Below are 14462 nucleotides of genomic sequence, written 5' to 3' on the forward strand. Positions count from 1 at the left end.
GTTTGTTTTCCTAGTTACACTACCTGGTTCTCTTCTTATCCAGTTTAAACGATGCAGCAGTGCGTTGCTAAGTGACAGCACAGCGGCAAAATCAGGTTACGTGTGAACAGACCAGACCCGGTGACGTCCTGGGACTGGTGTCTGTGTGAACGGGGTCTCTGCTGTGTGTTTACCGGGTCTGTGTGTGAATGGGGCTGAGGACGTTCACTCTGAGTCTATGGTCAAGACAATGCAACAATATGGGACATTCTGGTCATTTGTGCACAACGTAATTTCCCTCATCTGTAAAATAAGAGCAAATTTCATCATAATTCAAATCTGTATGTTGCCTATACAAATTATTATGTATTTTATGTTTTTTTGTTTTGTTTTTTTTTTAACAAGATTTACAAATTAAAGCAGTTAATATGGTAATAATAATAATAAAAAATAATAATAATGTTGAAATAAGTGCCATAAAAGTTCAAATCACCGTCTAAAACAAATAAATAACCATTGGATCTTTACTTCACTACATCTTTTTGAGTTGATATAAAATTATAAGAACGAGTAAACGCAACTAATTAAAATAAAGTGCAAAAAAACAAAAAAAAAGTTTGGTTTTTCAGTGTAGTCCATTTATAAGTGCTGAATAAAACTAAATACACCCAATAAATTCTCCTTTATTTTCAATCGAACCATTAAACTCCAGGGGCGGCACTAGATATTTTTGGTTGGAGTCGCTAAGGCGGGTACCAAGGACTTCAATGTGGCTCCTCACTTAACTTTTAGAGCCTTTTAACAATGTTTAAATGTAGTTAACCCCTGTAGTGATTAATAAAACCTAATATGACCATTTAACACTTTTACTCGAAATTAGACGTGCTGTGAAAGTTTGTCAAATCTTTAGGGGGGCTCTGGCCTTTTTAGGGGTGGCCCGTACCCCCTCAGGCCCCCTTTCTGGCGCCGCCCCTGTTAAACCCCCAAACTATGTCCCATTTGTACGCGCCGCATGTGAATTTACCCCAGTATGAAAACACAGCTGCTTCCGATAACGACGATGAGATGAATCTGCAGCGAGGTCAAATAAACAGTCACTTGCCAAACAGTGTAAAAACGTAGGATTTCGTCTCTAATGTGTTGATGACGTACAACAAAAACACACGATGTAGTAGCAGCATGGACGGCCCGACGGGACATGGACGGCCCGACGGGACATGTCCAACGAACCCAATTTACAGCAAAAAAACACAGACCAAATGAACGGGATTATTTAGACACTGGACTTTGAATGACATTTAGACACGACGATAGCGTTAAATGGCCGTAAGACTTCAGTAGTAGGAATAATAAAGTATAAATATTTTCTAAGCAAGGCAATTTCCATTTCCATCCAAGTAGGTTCACATGCAAAGGGTACAATATATCATATCTTGAGCATCTAAAAGTCACAAAAGTCATGAACAGTGGGGGTTTTTTTGCTCAGAGGTTGCACTTGGGGTAAAGATTCCACCTCGAAACGAAAGGTATAGTTTATCTTTACATGGACAACCCACTTTACCCTCGTCTGAATCCGTCTTCCAAGCAAAACAAAGAGAAAAGAACACATCCACATCATCATTGCAAGGCTTAAATTTTCATATTTTTCAACTTTTTTTAATAAGTTTCTTAAATTGTTTACATTTTACATGCGCTTAAAAAGCCAATAAAAGGACCCAACGGTGGACCTAGGGCGGTCTTCACACATTCACATCACCACATGGGGCACGTTGTCAAGGCAAAAGAAAGAGCAGAGGTCAAAAGGTACGGAGGGGGGCACTTGTAGTACGCTAGCATACGTCCGCGCGCTAGCTAACATCTATAATCGTGTTGCTATCCCGTTGTGCTCCTCGCTTCCTGGTCAAAAACATTCAATTTTTTTACCGTTTTTGGAGAAGCCTGCCCCTACCGCCACTGAAGACAACTACACTAATACATACAAGAGCGCCCTCTGCGGGACACACTCAAAAATGTTGGGCTTTTTGTTGTATGCAAAACTAGCTACCATCTCCAACGGTTGTGCAAAACAGAAACCGAAAAAAAAAAAGAAGGGTTTTAAGAGTCAGGAGCTGGACGCGGGGAGGGGAGGAGGGCGTGCCGGGTATTTTCCAGCACGTTGAGGTCAGGAAAGATCCCAAAAAAAATCCCACTCATTCCTGTTTTTCCTACGAGTGGCTCCTTCTACATCGTCCGTTTTTGTTTTGTTAGTTCCTCAGTGGCACTTCACAAACAACATTTTTGACCGAAAAAATTGAAGCTCCTTTGGTTTTTGGCTGACTGACTTCAAAGTTCAAGTCGTTGCAACAGAACATACCAAGAAAACAAGTGCTACTCTTACAATCACGCCCCGTTTTGGTAGCAGTCAGCGTTTTTGTGTTGAGAATCGTGTTTTTTTTTTCCTTTTCGAAGTGGTTTTTTACCCGGTAATTTTCATCCAGCTCATCCCTTAAGCTTGTGGTAGACCTCTGGGTAGTTGCTGTGCGTTGTCGTGTGTGCTTTGACTGGAAGTGGCGAGCGCCTGAAGAGTTAGACTGCTCAAATTGTCGGAAATTAGCAGCCGAAACTGTCCAAAAGTCGGTTATGTGCTTTATCGTAGAGGTCCCAACTTGTGTTTCAATGCCTCTAGTGGTGTTTTTTTTTTCCTTTGTAAGATCTTGATTTTTGCAATGAGCCACTAGAGGAAGGAAAAAGGGAAGCCGTGAACGGAATATTTCGAATGTACAAGTTGTGCGAATTTTTTTCATCTGGGCAAAAAAAAGAGGTTGGGTTTTACTGTGGTTTTTGTCATTTCAGTAGAGACGCACTATTCCATTACCCCTACCCCATCAGTTTCAGTCTCAAAATTCTCCAGCTACATTAAAGAAACAAGAACATTCAAAGGTTTGCCTACCGACGTCGCCCCAGAATCTGCAGATATGTATAATCGCTTTAATAGGTACAGTGTAAACTTGGCAAACCAGTGTTGCATTCATTTTTTTTAGAGTTGTTCATTTGGCTTGCAGTCATCATTTTTGTTTCCTCTTATATCGATATAGAACTACAATAAACAGGACTCTAAAGATGTTTCGTTATCACTATTTCCTAAAAAGTTCTCAACAAAACGTACAGCCAACAGAGTGGTTTGTAAAGAATTACCTATTGTAAATTCTTGAAGGCAACATAAAAGGTTTTTCCACTTCTTTCCAGCAGGGGGAGGACTGCAGCGCGCCAATATGGCTGGCTTTTGGAGCAGTCGCCCCCCCCATTGAGGCTCTCCCTGTGGTGAAGCTGAGGTAATCTCCCACAATGCAATGCGAGAGAGGCCTTCCCGCCAGCTCCGGACCATCACATCTTCAGGTTAACTAGTCTATGCAGCAGTGGATGAGGAACAGTTTTTTATCAAGAGGAGGAAGCAAAATTCAAAAAAGGCTTTGAGGAAGAAGTCACGTGATGAGAAAAGGGGCGCGGCGGTGGAGGGGTCGGGACAGGTTCTTTTCGCTCAGGCACGGCTCGGTTTGTGGGCGGGGCTCGGGGGCGGGGCGGGGGCGGAGGGAGGGGGTCGTTCCCAGTGCACCCTGGGAAATGCGGTCCTCAGCTCTCCAGGCTCATGAAGGCCACCACCTGCTCCAGTTTGAAGGCCAGCCGCTGTTTCCGGGCCGCGTCGTCCTGCTCCAGCGCGCACACGATCTGCGGAGAAGACGGGGGCGTGTTTAGAGGGGTTACGTCTGCCAGGGAGGCGCGGGTTTTTCAGTTTCGATAGCGATTTCGATACTATAGCTTGTGTCTGTCAGTTATTTCCTTTAAACAAACATAAAATAAGACAAAACTGATCCAAACTGTTGATTATCTCTCAAGTAACGACAGAAAAACTTAGTGTAACTGAAAGTTCAAACATTATGAGACTTTCTGGGCGGATCACAACCAGGAAATAGTCTGAATATCGACGTAAATTTGTCAGTATCTGCCCCACTATCCGACACCAGTATCTGACGTGTAACTTGGCCTCGTGGTGCCACCTGTTTGCCTAAGTTTAATGCTATACTGTGGAACTTTCTAGATAAAGGAATAGCCCGTTTAACATGGCTGAAGTGTCCTCACCTCCTCTGTGTATTTGCCCACGTAGGAGTAGATCTCACTGAGGGAGCTCATGCTGTTGAACTCGCTCATGTGCATTCGTGATTGTTCGGCCAGGTAAGCGTTCATGTCCTGGTCGCTGATCGCAGGCATTTTACTGATGTCCGAGTAGTACCTGAAACACAAACACGTCACAAACGGTCAAATATCAGGACGTTTTAAAGGGCTCGTGTTACGCTAAGCTCTGATTTATATTATAATGTTGTTTCCTCGTCACAAACAGACCTGGAGTTGTGTTTTGTTTCATTCACACATGTTTAACGCACAAACCCTGCAGATTTAGTCATTGTTCTTCTCTCAAACACTCTGTTCCACTTTGTGATGTCATCATGTGGTAATACAGGAAGTGCTCCACTGTGTTTTTAAACTTCATACACCTTCACTAGCATCATTTAGATTATTTCAGCCCCTGGAACTGCTACTGAACTAAAGGTAAAAGGAGCATTTTGAGCTTTGGAGATGTAAACAGACTAATAATAGTGTAATAAAAGTGCGACTCAAACCTGTGTGAGTGAAACACAACACAACTCCAGGTCTGTTTTTGAGGAGGTAACAGCATTATAACATGACTTAAAGCTTAAAAGAGTCAACTTTGAGTAATAAAGAACTTTTTAAAGGGTTTCTATGGAGTCTTTAAAATGAAATGCCATCAGAATGTCCAAAAAAACCATTGATACTTTGCAGCTTTTATCATCAACAGTCACTGGGGGTGTGATGCTAACTATAGGCTTTGCTGTGTCTGAGGCTCTGCTACTCAAAACTTTATTTTAACACAATCTGATCAGAGCCAAAGAGCTGGTTTAGCTGGAACTGAAACAGGCGACATGATGTTGTGCTGTTAAACAAGTCCCTTAGTCACACGCAAGTTAGCAAGAGTTTTTCCAGACAATCTAAAAACTTATCAGGCTGGGTTTTGCTAATGTGTGCATTGCGTCACCACGGTAACTGCTCAAAATCCTGCCATAGACACCCCTTAAGTGGGAAAGTACCAATACACTACACATTTTAAACGATAAACTGATGGTGAGACTGTGCAAAAAGCAGAACAGTTGACAGATTTGTTGCCAACCATCAGTAAAAAAATAGAGATGTGAGTTTAGGTGGTGAGTTCAGATTGAGGGGGAGCAGGTGCTTTGGCCTAGAGTTCATTTTCACACCTGTTCAGAGGCACGGGCCAGTTCCACGCACCACGGGCAAACGAGACGGATGTAAGAAGAACATCAGAGTTATTTCAGTCATTTTGGATCAGGATCATTTCATTCAGACACTGATTAAAGATAGTAACACTTTATAATAGCTACAATTACAAAATATGAACAAAGATAAGCATCCTTTAGTCCTCCAGTTTAGCATCTCTATCTAAAATGTGATTGTAGGTGGAGTTCAGGTGTTTAGTCCCACCTTAACTGTAACTTTTTAATTAATACACTAACCCCTTGACGAGTTATTAAGTCTGAATCACTGTCTTTGTTCATCCTTTAATGAAGCTAATTATTGTGTAGTTATTATGAAGCAGTACCATGTTTTTTTCTGGGATAATAATTTTATTTCAGAAGCAGTATGTATGTGTGTAAGTAGGGTGTGTTAACCTTATTCGGCCCCGCCCACTTTTGCCTCTAAACCAGGGGTGTCCAAACTATGGCCCGGGGACCAAATGCGGCCCTCCGAGCAATTTTTACGGGCCCTCAGGCTTTCATAATCAGTACTTTTTACGGCAAATTTGAGTAATCCTACCAATATAACCTAAACAACATCACATTGCATTGTCACACAGACTTAATACTAATATTTCAAGCCTTATTTATAGTCTTGTCCAACCAGATAATTTACAATTATCCACTATTTTTCAAGATATGGCCCTCGGTGAAAAGAGTTTGGACACATCTGCTCTAAACGCTCCAAAACACACTTTCTTTGTCGTGGCTCTTCCGTTTAAGAGGGAATCCCATTCTTTTTAATAGCGAATTCGGGAAAATTTTCGCCCCAAAAACCTGATATAGTGTTGATTTGTGTAAACTGTTCTCTCTCCGGAGGCTTTAAAACATCTCTGTGGTCCGAAGACAACTTATTTACTGTCAAAATCGCAAGTTTCCTTCAAAATAACACAACCCAAATGACAATGGCGGCGTCAAGGACAACTTCCAGCATAAAGTGAATAGATTCTTCATAAAAAAAATCAAGCTAAAAACGCTAAACTGTTCACTCTTAGATTAGCAATGCACCAGTAGACGCGCTGTGTTTTCTGCTCTCGCTCTAAATAATCAGAGCAGCATCAGTATCACACTCAGAGATGGCAGTGGGCACACAGACAAAAGCCCAAGATAAGAGTTGGCGTTTTACCGCAGTCCGCATTGGCATTTTAATCACAAACTCAATAACCTCCAACTGTTTTTCATTTCATTTGTTTGAGTGCAGTGTTCCGGTCAATATTAGAACATTAATAATAATTATAATAATGTCATTTGTCTTATCCAGTGCTCTCCTGACACTGTGCTTTTATAATTAATCGTAGTATTAATTCACTATCTGTGGTGGTAAGTTGCTTCTTAAGTCAGAGCTGCCCTGGGGTAAACTAAAAGAAGCATCAGACGAGGAAGCATCACTCACTCAGATCTAGAAAAAGGCAGCTGGGTGAAGTGTCTTGCCAAAGGACACAAAGGCAGCTAACTAAGCATTAAGCCACTGAGGCAAATAATAGATAAAACAGATTCTGAGACATGTTTTTTTCTAGTAAACTTTGAAATACGTAGATAAATATCTTAGGTTTTTTTTGTAAACCATGACAATGAAACAAAAAAAACATGGCTGCGTCTGAATGTCTCCTCTAGCCCCTAACCCCTCATTCACCACGCAGCCCACGCTCTTTAGTGCCTCAATCACAGAGTAACGTGACTATTAGCTTCTGTTATAATGAATGAATAAGCCCCGCCTCTTTGTAGTTGCATTTGACTGTCACAAGAAGTGGATTTCAATTTGTATTTTTGCATTTTACACGTCCTGGTCCTGGAGTCTAAATGGTCTAAAACAGGGGTCACCAACCTTTTTGAAACTGAGAGCTACTTCACGGTTACTGAATCATACGAAGGGCTACCAGTTTGATACGCTCTTCTGAAATAACAAATTTGCTCAGTTTGCCTTTAGTTATACATTATTTATAATGATTAGTAATACTCACCTATGTAAAGACACTGATCATGTTAATGATTTCTAACAATGATTATCAAAAATGACAACAAGGTGGGAAACAGATATCAATATTCAACACTTTATCTCTATTAATCACAGTATTTGTTACATTTTCAGATGATCACTTACATCACTACATTTTAGCAAAAAATATCCCATTTGCACAAGCCACTGACATGCCCTGTTAACAAATCATGAACTATGTTGCAACATGTTTCAAAAAGTTAACAATTATGTAATGTTAAACAAAATCAACTTACATATTTTTAAATATGTAATACATTTTTTATTTCACATTTTGAACTAATGGCCAAGTCTGTGTTATGTTTAACAAAATTATAACTTTTAAATGTCATGAACACACTTTTAAATTGAACACAATTCTTCAATATTTTAATTCAACTTTGCCATGGCACTACCATGTTGTCACTGACTACATCTGGTATCCGTCCTTGGTTAGTGGGAAGACTGGCATTGCATGCTGTTCACCAGTGTGTTGTAATCTGGTGTGTAACTTGACACTGCAACTGTGAGTGAGTCTCTCAGATGTGCATCAGTGAGGCGTGTTCTGTGTTTGTTTTTGATGAAGTTCATGTCAGAAAATGCTGATTCACAGAGATAGGTTGAGCCAAACAGGCTGGCAACCTTCATGGCTGCTGTGCATACTCCACTGTACTTCTCTGTGTCAACAAGGCGCCAAAAGTTTGGTGCAGCCTGGTAGGCTTTGAGATGGAGATCATTTTGCAATGTTATAATTTCAATCTCCACCTGTCCAGCATCCAAGTTGAACGTTGCACTTAACTGCTCAGCAAAGCATGTGGTGTCCCCATTCATGAAAGGGTTGGAAATGAAGAACACACATGGTTCAAGCTGATGAAGGTCACAAAACCTATTCTCAAACTCTTGCCCAAGTCTGTTTATTACTTCAATGTACTTTTCTGCCACTTTTTCAAATGTCTCAGATGCAGAAGCATTGTCTTTCAGCACTGACTGCACAGAGGGAAAGTGCAGAACTTTTTTTCTCTGTAAATCTGCAGAGAATGCATTCATTTTGGCTTTAAATGCATTTAAAGCACTTATCATATCGACAACAGTCTTACCTTTGCCTTGCAGCTGGCAGTTCAGGAGGTTTAGTTTCCCAGTAATGTCCACCAAAAATGCAAGGTCAAGTGTCCACTCTGTGTCCTCTAGCAGTGAGACATCTTCGCCTTTGGACTGCATGAACTCTTTGATTTCACGCAAAAGAGACAAAAAACGATGCAAAACTCGTCCTCTGCTGAGCCATCTGATTTCTGTGTGTAGCAGTAGGTCCCCATATTCTGCTGACATCTCCTCTAATAGTACCTTGAAAATCCTGTGCTGCTTTGCTTTGGAGCGGATGTTGTTTATGATTTTCACAACGGGAGTCATCACGTGCCCAAAGCCGATCACTTTCGCACACAACGCCTGCTGGTGAATGATGCAATGGTAATGCAGAAATTTGGGGAAGTCTGGGTCACGTTTACAGTGAGCGATGAAACCTGTCTGTCGGCCGACCATAGCAGGAGCCCCGTCTGTTGTCACCGCTACCAGCTTTTCCAATGGCACCTTTTTCTGCACGAAAAACTCCTTCACCGTGTTATAAATGTCAACTCCTCTCGTAGTTGTCTTTAAGGGCAGTAGTGTCAGGAGTTCTTCTTTTGTGGAGAAATCATTAAACACCATCCGGATAAAAACCAATAACTGCGCTGTACTGCTGCTGTCCACGGACTCATCGCACTGGAGGCTAAACCACTTGCACTTCGCCAGATCCTGCTCCAACTGATCGACCAAGTTACTGGACATAGCTGATACTCGTCTTGCCATCGTAGATGCCCCCAGTTGGACGTCGGAAAGAGTGGAGATTAGGTCGCTTCCATTTTTCTCGTCTTTAAATACAGTGTTAGCAATTAATAACATCGCTTCTTTGACAACTTCTCCATCTGTAAATGCCTTTTTTTTCTTGATCAGAAAATGTGTAGCTCTAAACGAGGCTTCGGTTGCTTTTTGTGAGTTTTTGGCCGGCCTCGTAAAAAAAGACTGTTGCTTACCCAGAGCGGTCTTTAGCTCACGGGCTTTTTCTGCCCGTAGGGCGCTTGCAGGTGGATATTTATCATGGTAGCTTTTGTGACACGTATTGAAATGTCTCTCCACATTGTGCCGTTTTGCTGTCGCCACGGTCGTCCCGCAAATCAGACACACGCAGGTTTCTTTTACAGTCGTAAAAAAGAACTCCTCTTCCCATTCACTGTGAAAGAGATACGTTTTCTTTCTTTTTTCTGCCATGTTTTTGGGGTACGAAAGTGCATACAGCGCCCGCTAGCTTACTCTCCACATCCCACAAGCTCTACTTTACTGCCCATAGGTAAATATTGTGCGCGTTAACCTTAAACTTTAAGGTTAACGCGCACAATATTTACCTATGGGCAGTATCACACTTGTATGTATATAGATTTAAAAAATACTATCTTAAAAATACTTTAAGGCTTAAAGTATTTTTAAGATAGTATTTTTTAAATCTATATACATACAAGTGTGATTAAAAAAATAATAGCAACAGAACAAAATTAATTTTTAGACGCAGCTCTCTATGAGATGTGCTATTTTTGGAACAGGCCCGCGGGCGACTCATGTGGTCCTTGCGGGCGACCGGGTGCCCGCGGGCACCGTGTTGGTGACACCTGGTCTAAAACAGGGGAGTCAGACTAAATTTCACCAAGGGCCACATCAGCAAAATGGTTTGTCTCAAATTTACAAAGATAAAAAATATCAGAATCAGAATCAGAAGACTTTTATTGCCATCGTTTGTGTTCACAGTTCACAAACTAGGAACTTACTTTGGTGATAAAGTGCAACATAAAACACACTGAATATGTCTGTGTAACTGTGTAACTCCTAATAAACTGACATTTTAAGACAGTCATACATTTAAATTTACCTTGTCGCGGGCCACATAAAATGACATGGCGGGCCGCATTTGGCCCCCGAGCCTTGAGTTTGACACATGTGGTCTAAAGGAAATTAGCTCTGTTAGCTAATTCAGGCACATCTACACTGTCTAATGTTGACTAATGTGCAATATCCCTTTTCAAACAAATAAATAAATAATAAATACTTTGATTTGTTTGATTTTTAATACGTGTAAGGAAGTGGGCGGGGATAGGGGATAGATGAAAACTGAAATTTTGTGACCACTTAAGCCCAAGATGCAGGGCAATACAGAATTACTCCAGTATGCAGATGTCTGTGTAATTCCTCAGTCATCCAGGTGTGATCCATAGTAAAAAATAAATTCAAATCTGTCAAAAAGTTGTAGGAGTGAAGACATTTCGCTGTTAGTCCAAGACGTTTCTTCAGTTTTGGTCAGATTTCTGCTGGACACTGCCTTCTGCCTCTCTGTTTCAAGGGAGGAGCTTGCTAACGTTAGCTGTCATTAGCTCCTCCTTACAGACAGATATAAGGCAGTGTCCAGCAGAAATCTGACCAAAACTGAAGAAGTGTCTTGAATGAGCAGTGAAACTTTTCGTCCAGTTGACAGATTTGAATTCTCTTTTATGACCAAATATACAAAATCAATCGAAATACAACTCAGCATAAGTTAATTTAGAATAACATGTCTTCTTTTAAGATTTATAAAAGCTAAAAAAGATTTCCATTTTAAAAAGCTCCAAATATTACAGATGTGAAAATAAGTCCTGAGTGTGTATCACCCGGGCGCACACGGGACAGGGTTGCCCACTCTCCCCTCTCTTATTTCTTCCACAGACGGAGGAGTGATGATGGTCTGCCTGAGCCGGGAGCTGCTCTCCGGTTCAGCCATGCGAGCAGCCTCCATATATCCACCCCCGACGGCCTCTCCCAGTGATGGAGCAACCAACATATAAATACTCCGAACCGCTTCATTGTGCCCATATTTTATTCACGACTCTTTGCCTCGTCTGCTGACAAATAAATTTAATAAAACTCTCATTTTAACAAATTACCGGCCCCTACTGCCTGCTACTGCTACCACATGATTTTTTCCGCTCTCCGGTCCTTTGCATCGTCCCTACGCAGCCACATTTCAGCACTGTAGATCTCCTGCCCTGGGCCTTTCCATTCATTCCCACTGTGTTGTGTATAAATTGTGTTACATGGTCAATAGATCACGCAGTTTTTAATACAGTGTGTGTGTGTGAGACGAGCTGAAACGTGACAACAGTAGCTTGGTTGCTAGCGTTTTTGTTCACCGATTCTCGACGTAAACGCAACTGGTAGAGATCCACAGTTGGAGGTGCGATTCCAGGTCCCGCAGATGGATGCTGTTGTTGCGTTCTTGGGCAAAACACTTAAAATCGCCTCGCCTCCAATGTCTGCGTACACTGAGGGATGAATGTGTGAGTGTTTCCTTGATGTAAAGTGTTTTGAGTGCCTTAGAGGTGAAAAAGCACTATATAAAAATGTGATTATTTACCAGTAGCTATTGTGCATATTGGCACTTTTAACTCATCTTTCTGTCATTAATAAAAGACAATGTTGTGTGCTTTTTTTAATATAACAGTTTGAATACATATAGCACTCACTTTCAAGTCCCTCAAAGCGCTTTACATCGAGGAAACACTCACCCATTCACACAAACATTCAGATCAGTGGACAAACGCTCTACCAACTGAGCTACTGTCCCACATACAGAAAAAAAAAACAGTACACAAAATATAAAATGGTATGTTTTGTGACTGACCTCTCCACCCAGCTCTTGTAGCTGGGGATGTCCTTGGCGTAGAGCAGCTTGTTGGAGGGCGAGTCTTTGCCCAGGCGATGTTCTGAGGTGGAGCAGGAGTCCATGAAGGTCTGAGCCACCACAGAGAGGCAGGCGTCTGTGATGCTGCTCTTATGGATGTCGAACACAAACTGGGGGTTCTTGATCACATTCACCCAGAAACGCAGAGGTAGGCTGCACAAAGAGGGAAACACACACAAAAACGTATATTTCAGATGCATGAAAAAGTCACAATGATTAATCACACGATGTTAATGACAACTCGAGTTTAAATGAGCAATTATCCATGGTAGCGGAGTGATTATTTGCTCTTGTGGCTGCCTGGCTGACACACTGAGCGGTTTTTGACACTTTTTGTTTTTTGAGTTCAGTTTTTAACATCATATCATGGGATTTTAACCAGCTCAGAAATGCAGCATGTGCAGTTCAAAGGACACAAGGGACTGTTGGATTGTGTGAAATGAGCTGTTTGTTTTTTCCTGCGTCCGTGGAGACCGTGCACGAGGTTAGCCGCGGAGCTAGCTATGGACCTTTGAGATGCTACAGGCTTTGTACACCAAATGTGGCAGAAAACTTTACAGAGGAAATACTCCAAGACCCAACGGCTCATTTCATCACCAACGGAAACAACAGAGCGGAGTGAGAGTAAGGCTTAGAAAAGGCCTCCCCGTCCCTGTACTTCTTCTATTTCTGTTTACTCTTTAGTGTTAAGAATATTAAAATGACAGGTTATAGTTTCTAGCAGAGGTGTTCCTGATAATTAGAGGTTTAAAAATGATGTAGTGACTTTAACAAAATGACGAAAAATGGTCAGTGCCAAGAAAATGTAGCTCCAAAGTACAAATCCCAAAATGTAATGTGAGGGCTAAGTTACAACACATTTTTAATACTAGAGTTGTTATGATAGAAGTAAAAGCCAAGTTGTGTTTGTAGATTTGCAGTAGTCCGCCGGGTGGACAGTATTATGCTCCAGGAGAGGCTGTGGATCCTTCCCTTTTGCACTTCCAGCGTCTCTCTCCTGCTGTTCTTTATAGGCTCCATTTAATGTGAGTTTTCAATTCAATAACGCCTTTATCTCTTAAACCAGGTGCTCGCTGCGTCTAATTTTTTCCATCAGCGTCTCAGTGTCCAGGGCTCCCCGCAGCCTTGTGTTTGTCGGGGATAATGAAAACATACAGGTTTGTGTTGTTTGGGACAGAATACATTGAAATAAAGGTGTTTTTTATCTGTATGTTGTTGTAAAGGGTCCGGGTCGTGTTAAAGTCTAAAGATGCACTGCGTAACTTTCTGCTACCTGTTTGCTTTGCCCAGAATGCTCCACAGAACGGCATTAAAACATAACATCTCCATGGGGACGAGTGGTTGGCGCTGCCCAGGCAAGTTATTATTGGTCAGATCTGTGGAAAGCGAGCCTACTCAGAGTGAAAATACATGTTTTTAAGGCATTTTTGACCAACAGAAATGCTATATATATGTTTAATCGCTCACTGTTGAACATCACAGGCAGAGCGATAACATCTCCACGGAGACAAGCAAAAAAGAGCAAAAAGTTACATAGTGCAGCTTTAAGTACAGCATTTTTTTTCCTTATAATAAGCAAAAGTGTATTGTAGAAAATCAAACCGCTACATGTTGTCTTCATCTAATTATTATCACTCATTGTTAAACCTTAGAGGAAAAAACATCTCCATGGAGCCAAGCAGGTGGTGGACACTCCTCCAAAAAGTTACATAGTGCAGCTTTAAGTACACCCTTTTTTTTCTCATAATAAGGAAAGTGTATTGCAAAAACTCAGACTGCTACATGCACTTTTTTTTCATCTAATTATTATATATATGTTTAATCACTCACTGTTGAACATTACAGGAAGAGCAATAACATCTCCATGGAGACAAGCAGGTGGTGGACACTCCTCCAAAAAGTTCCATAGAGCAGCTTTAAGTTTGTGCAATTTTTTTTCTCATAATATGGAAAGTGTTCAGTAAAAATTCAACCGCCGTGTGCTGACTTTATATAATTATTAACCATTTTATCTTCTGCCAAGTTAAAAAGAGTCAAGGATGGTCCAACATGCTTCACTTTTGTGTTTTAAAAAGCTGTTCTAAAAATAAAAAAAAATACATGCATGTGAATACTAGTGATGTGCCGATGGGTTTGTGAGAAATAAGAACAAGGTAGATAGATATAAATGCCAACTTCCTCCTTTCACGGGTTGAAAATTAGGTACAGCAACTTCAGGAAAATCACTGCCGCGCAAACTATAGACGAAACTCAGAAGAACTACAGCCTTGACCGCGAAAACAGGACCTCATAATATCACAGGAAATGAGAAAAGAAAAATAAAACACGTTATTTTAACTCTGCCCAT

General features: G+C 41.2%; 1 protein-coding gene across 2 annotated transcripts in view; it reads right to left on the minus strand.

The window, feature by feature from the left end:
* Positions 1-378: 378 nt before the first annotated feature.
* plxna4 (plexin A4) overlaps positions 379-14462 on the minus strand; it is a 384761-nt gene continuing 370677 nt past the window's right edge. Inside the window, exons 30-32 of one of the 2 annotated variants that reach the window (XM_033975929.2) lie at positions 12056-12268; positions 4096-4246; positions 379-3684 (exon numbers count right to left, since the gene is read on the minus strand). In XM_033975929.2, coding sequence (XP_033831820.1) covers positions 3589-3684; positions 4096-4246; positions 12056-12268 — 460 coding nt within the window. In that variant the 3' untranslated portion in view covers positions 379-3588. The remainder of the gene's footprint in view (positions 3685-4095; positions 4247-12055; positions 12269-14462) is intronic. The other variant, XM_033975930.2, reaches the window with a different exon arrangement.

This window comes from Periophthalmus magnuspinnatus, chromosome 12, assembly GCF_009829125.3.
Source record: "Periophthalmus magnuspinnatus isolate fPerMag1 chromosome 12, fPerMag1.2.pri, whole genome shotgun sequence".
NCBI classification, from domain to species: domain Eukaryota; kingdom Metazoa; phylum Chordata; class Actinopteri; order Gobiiformes; family Gobiidae; genus Periophthalmus; species Periophthalmus magnuspinnatus.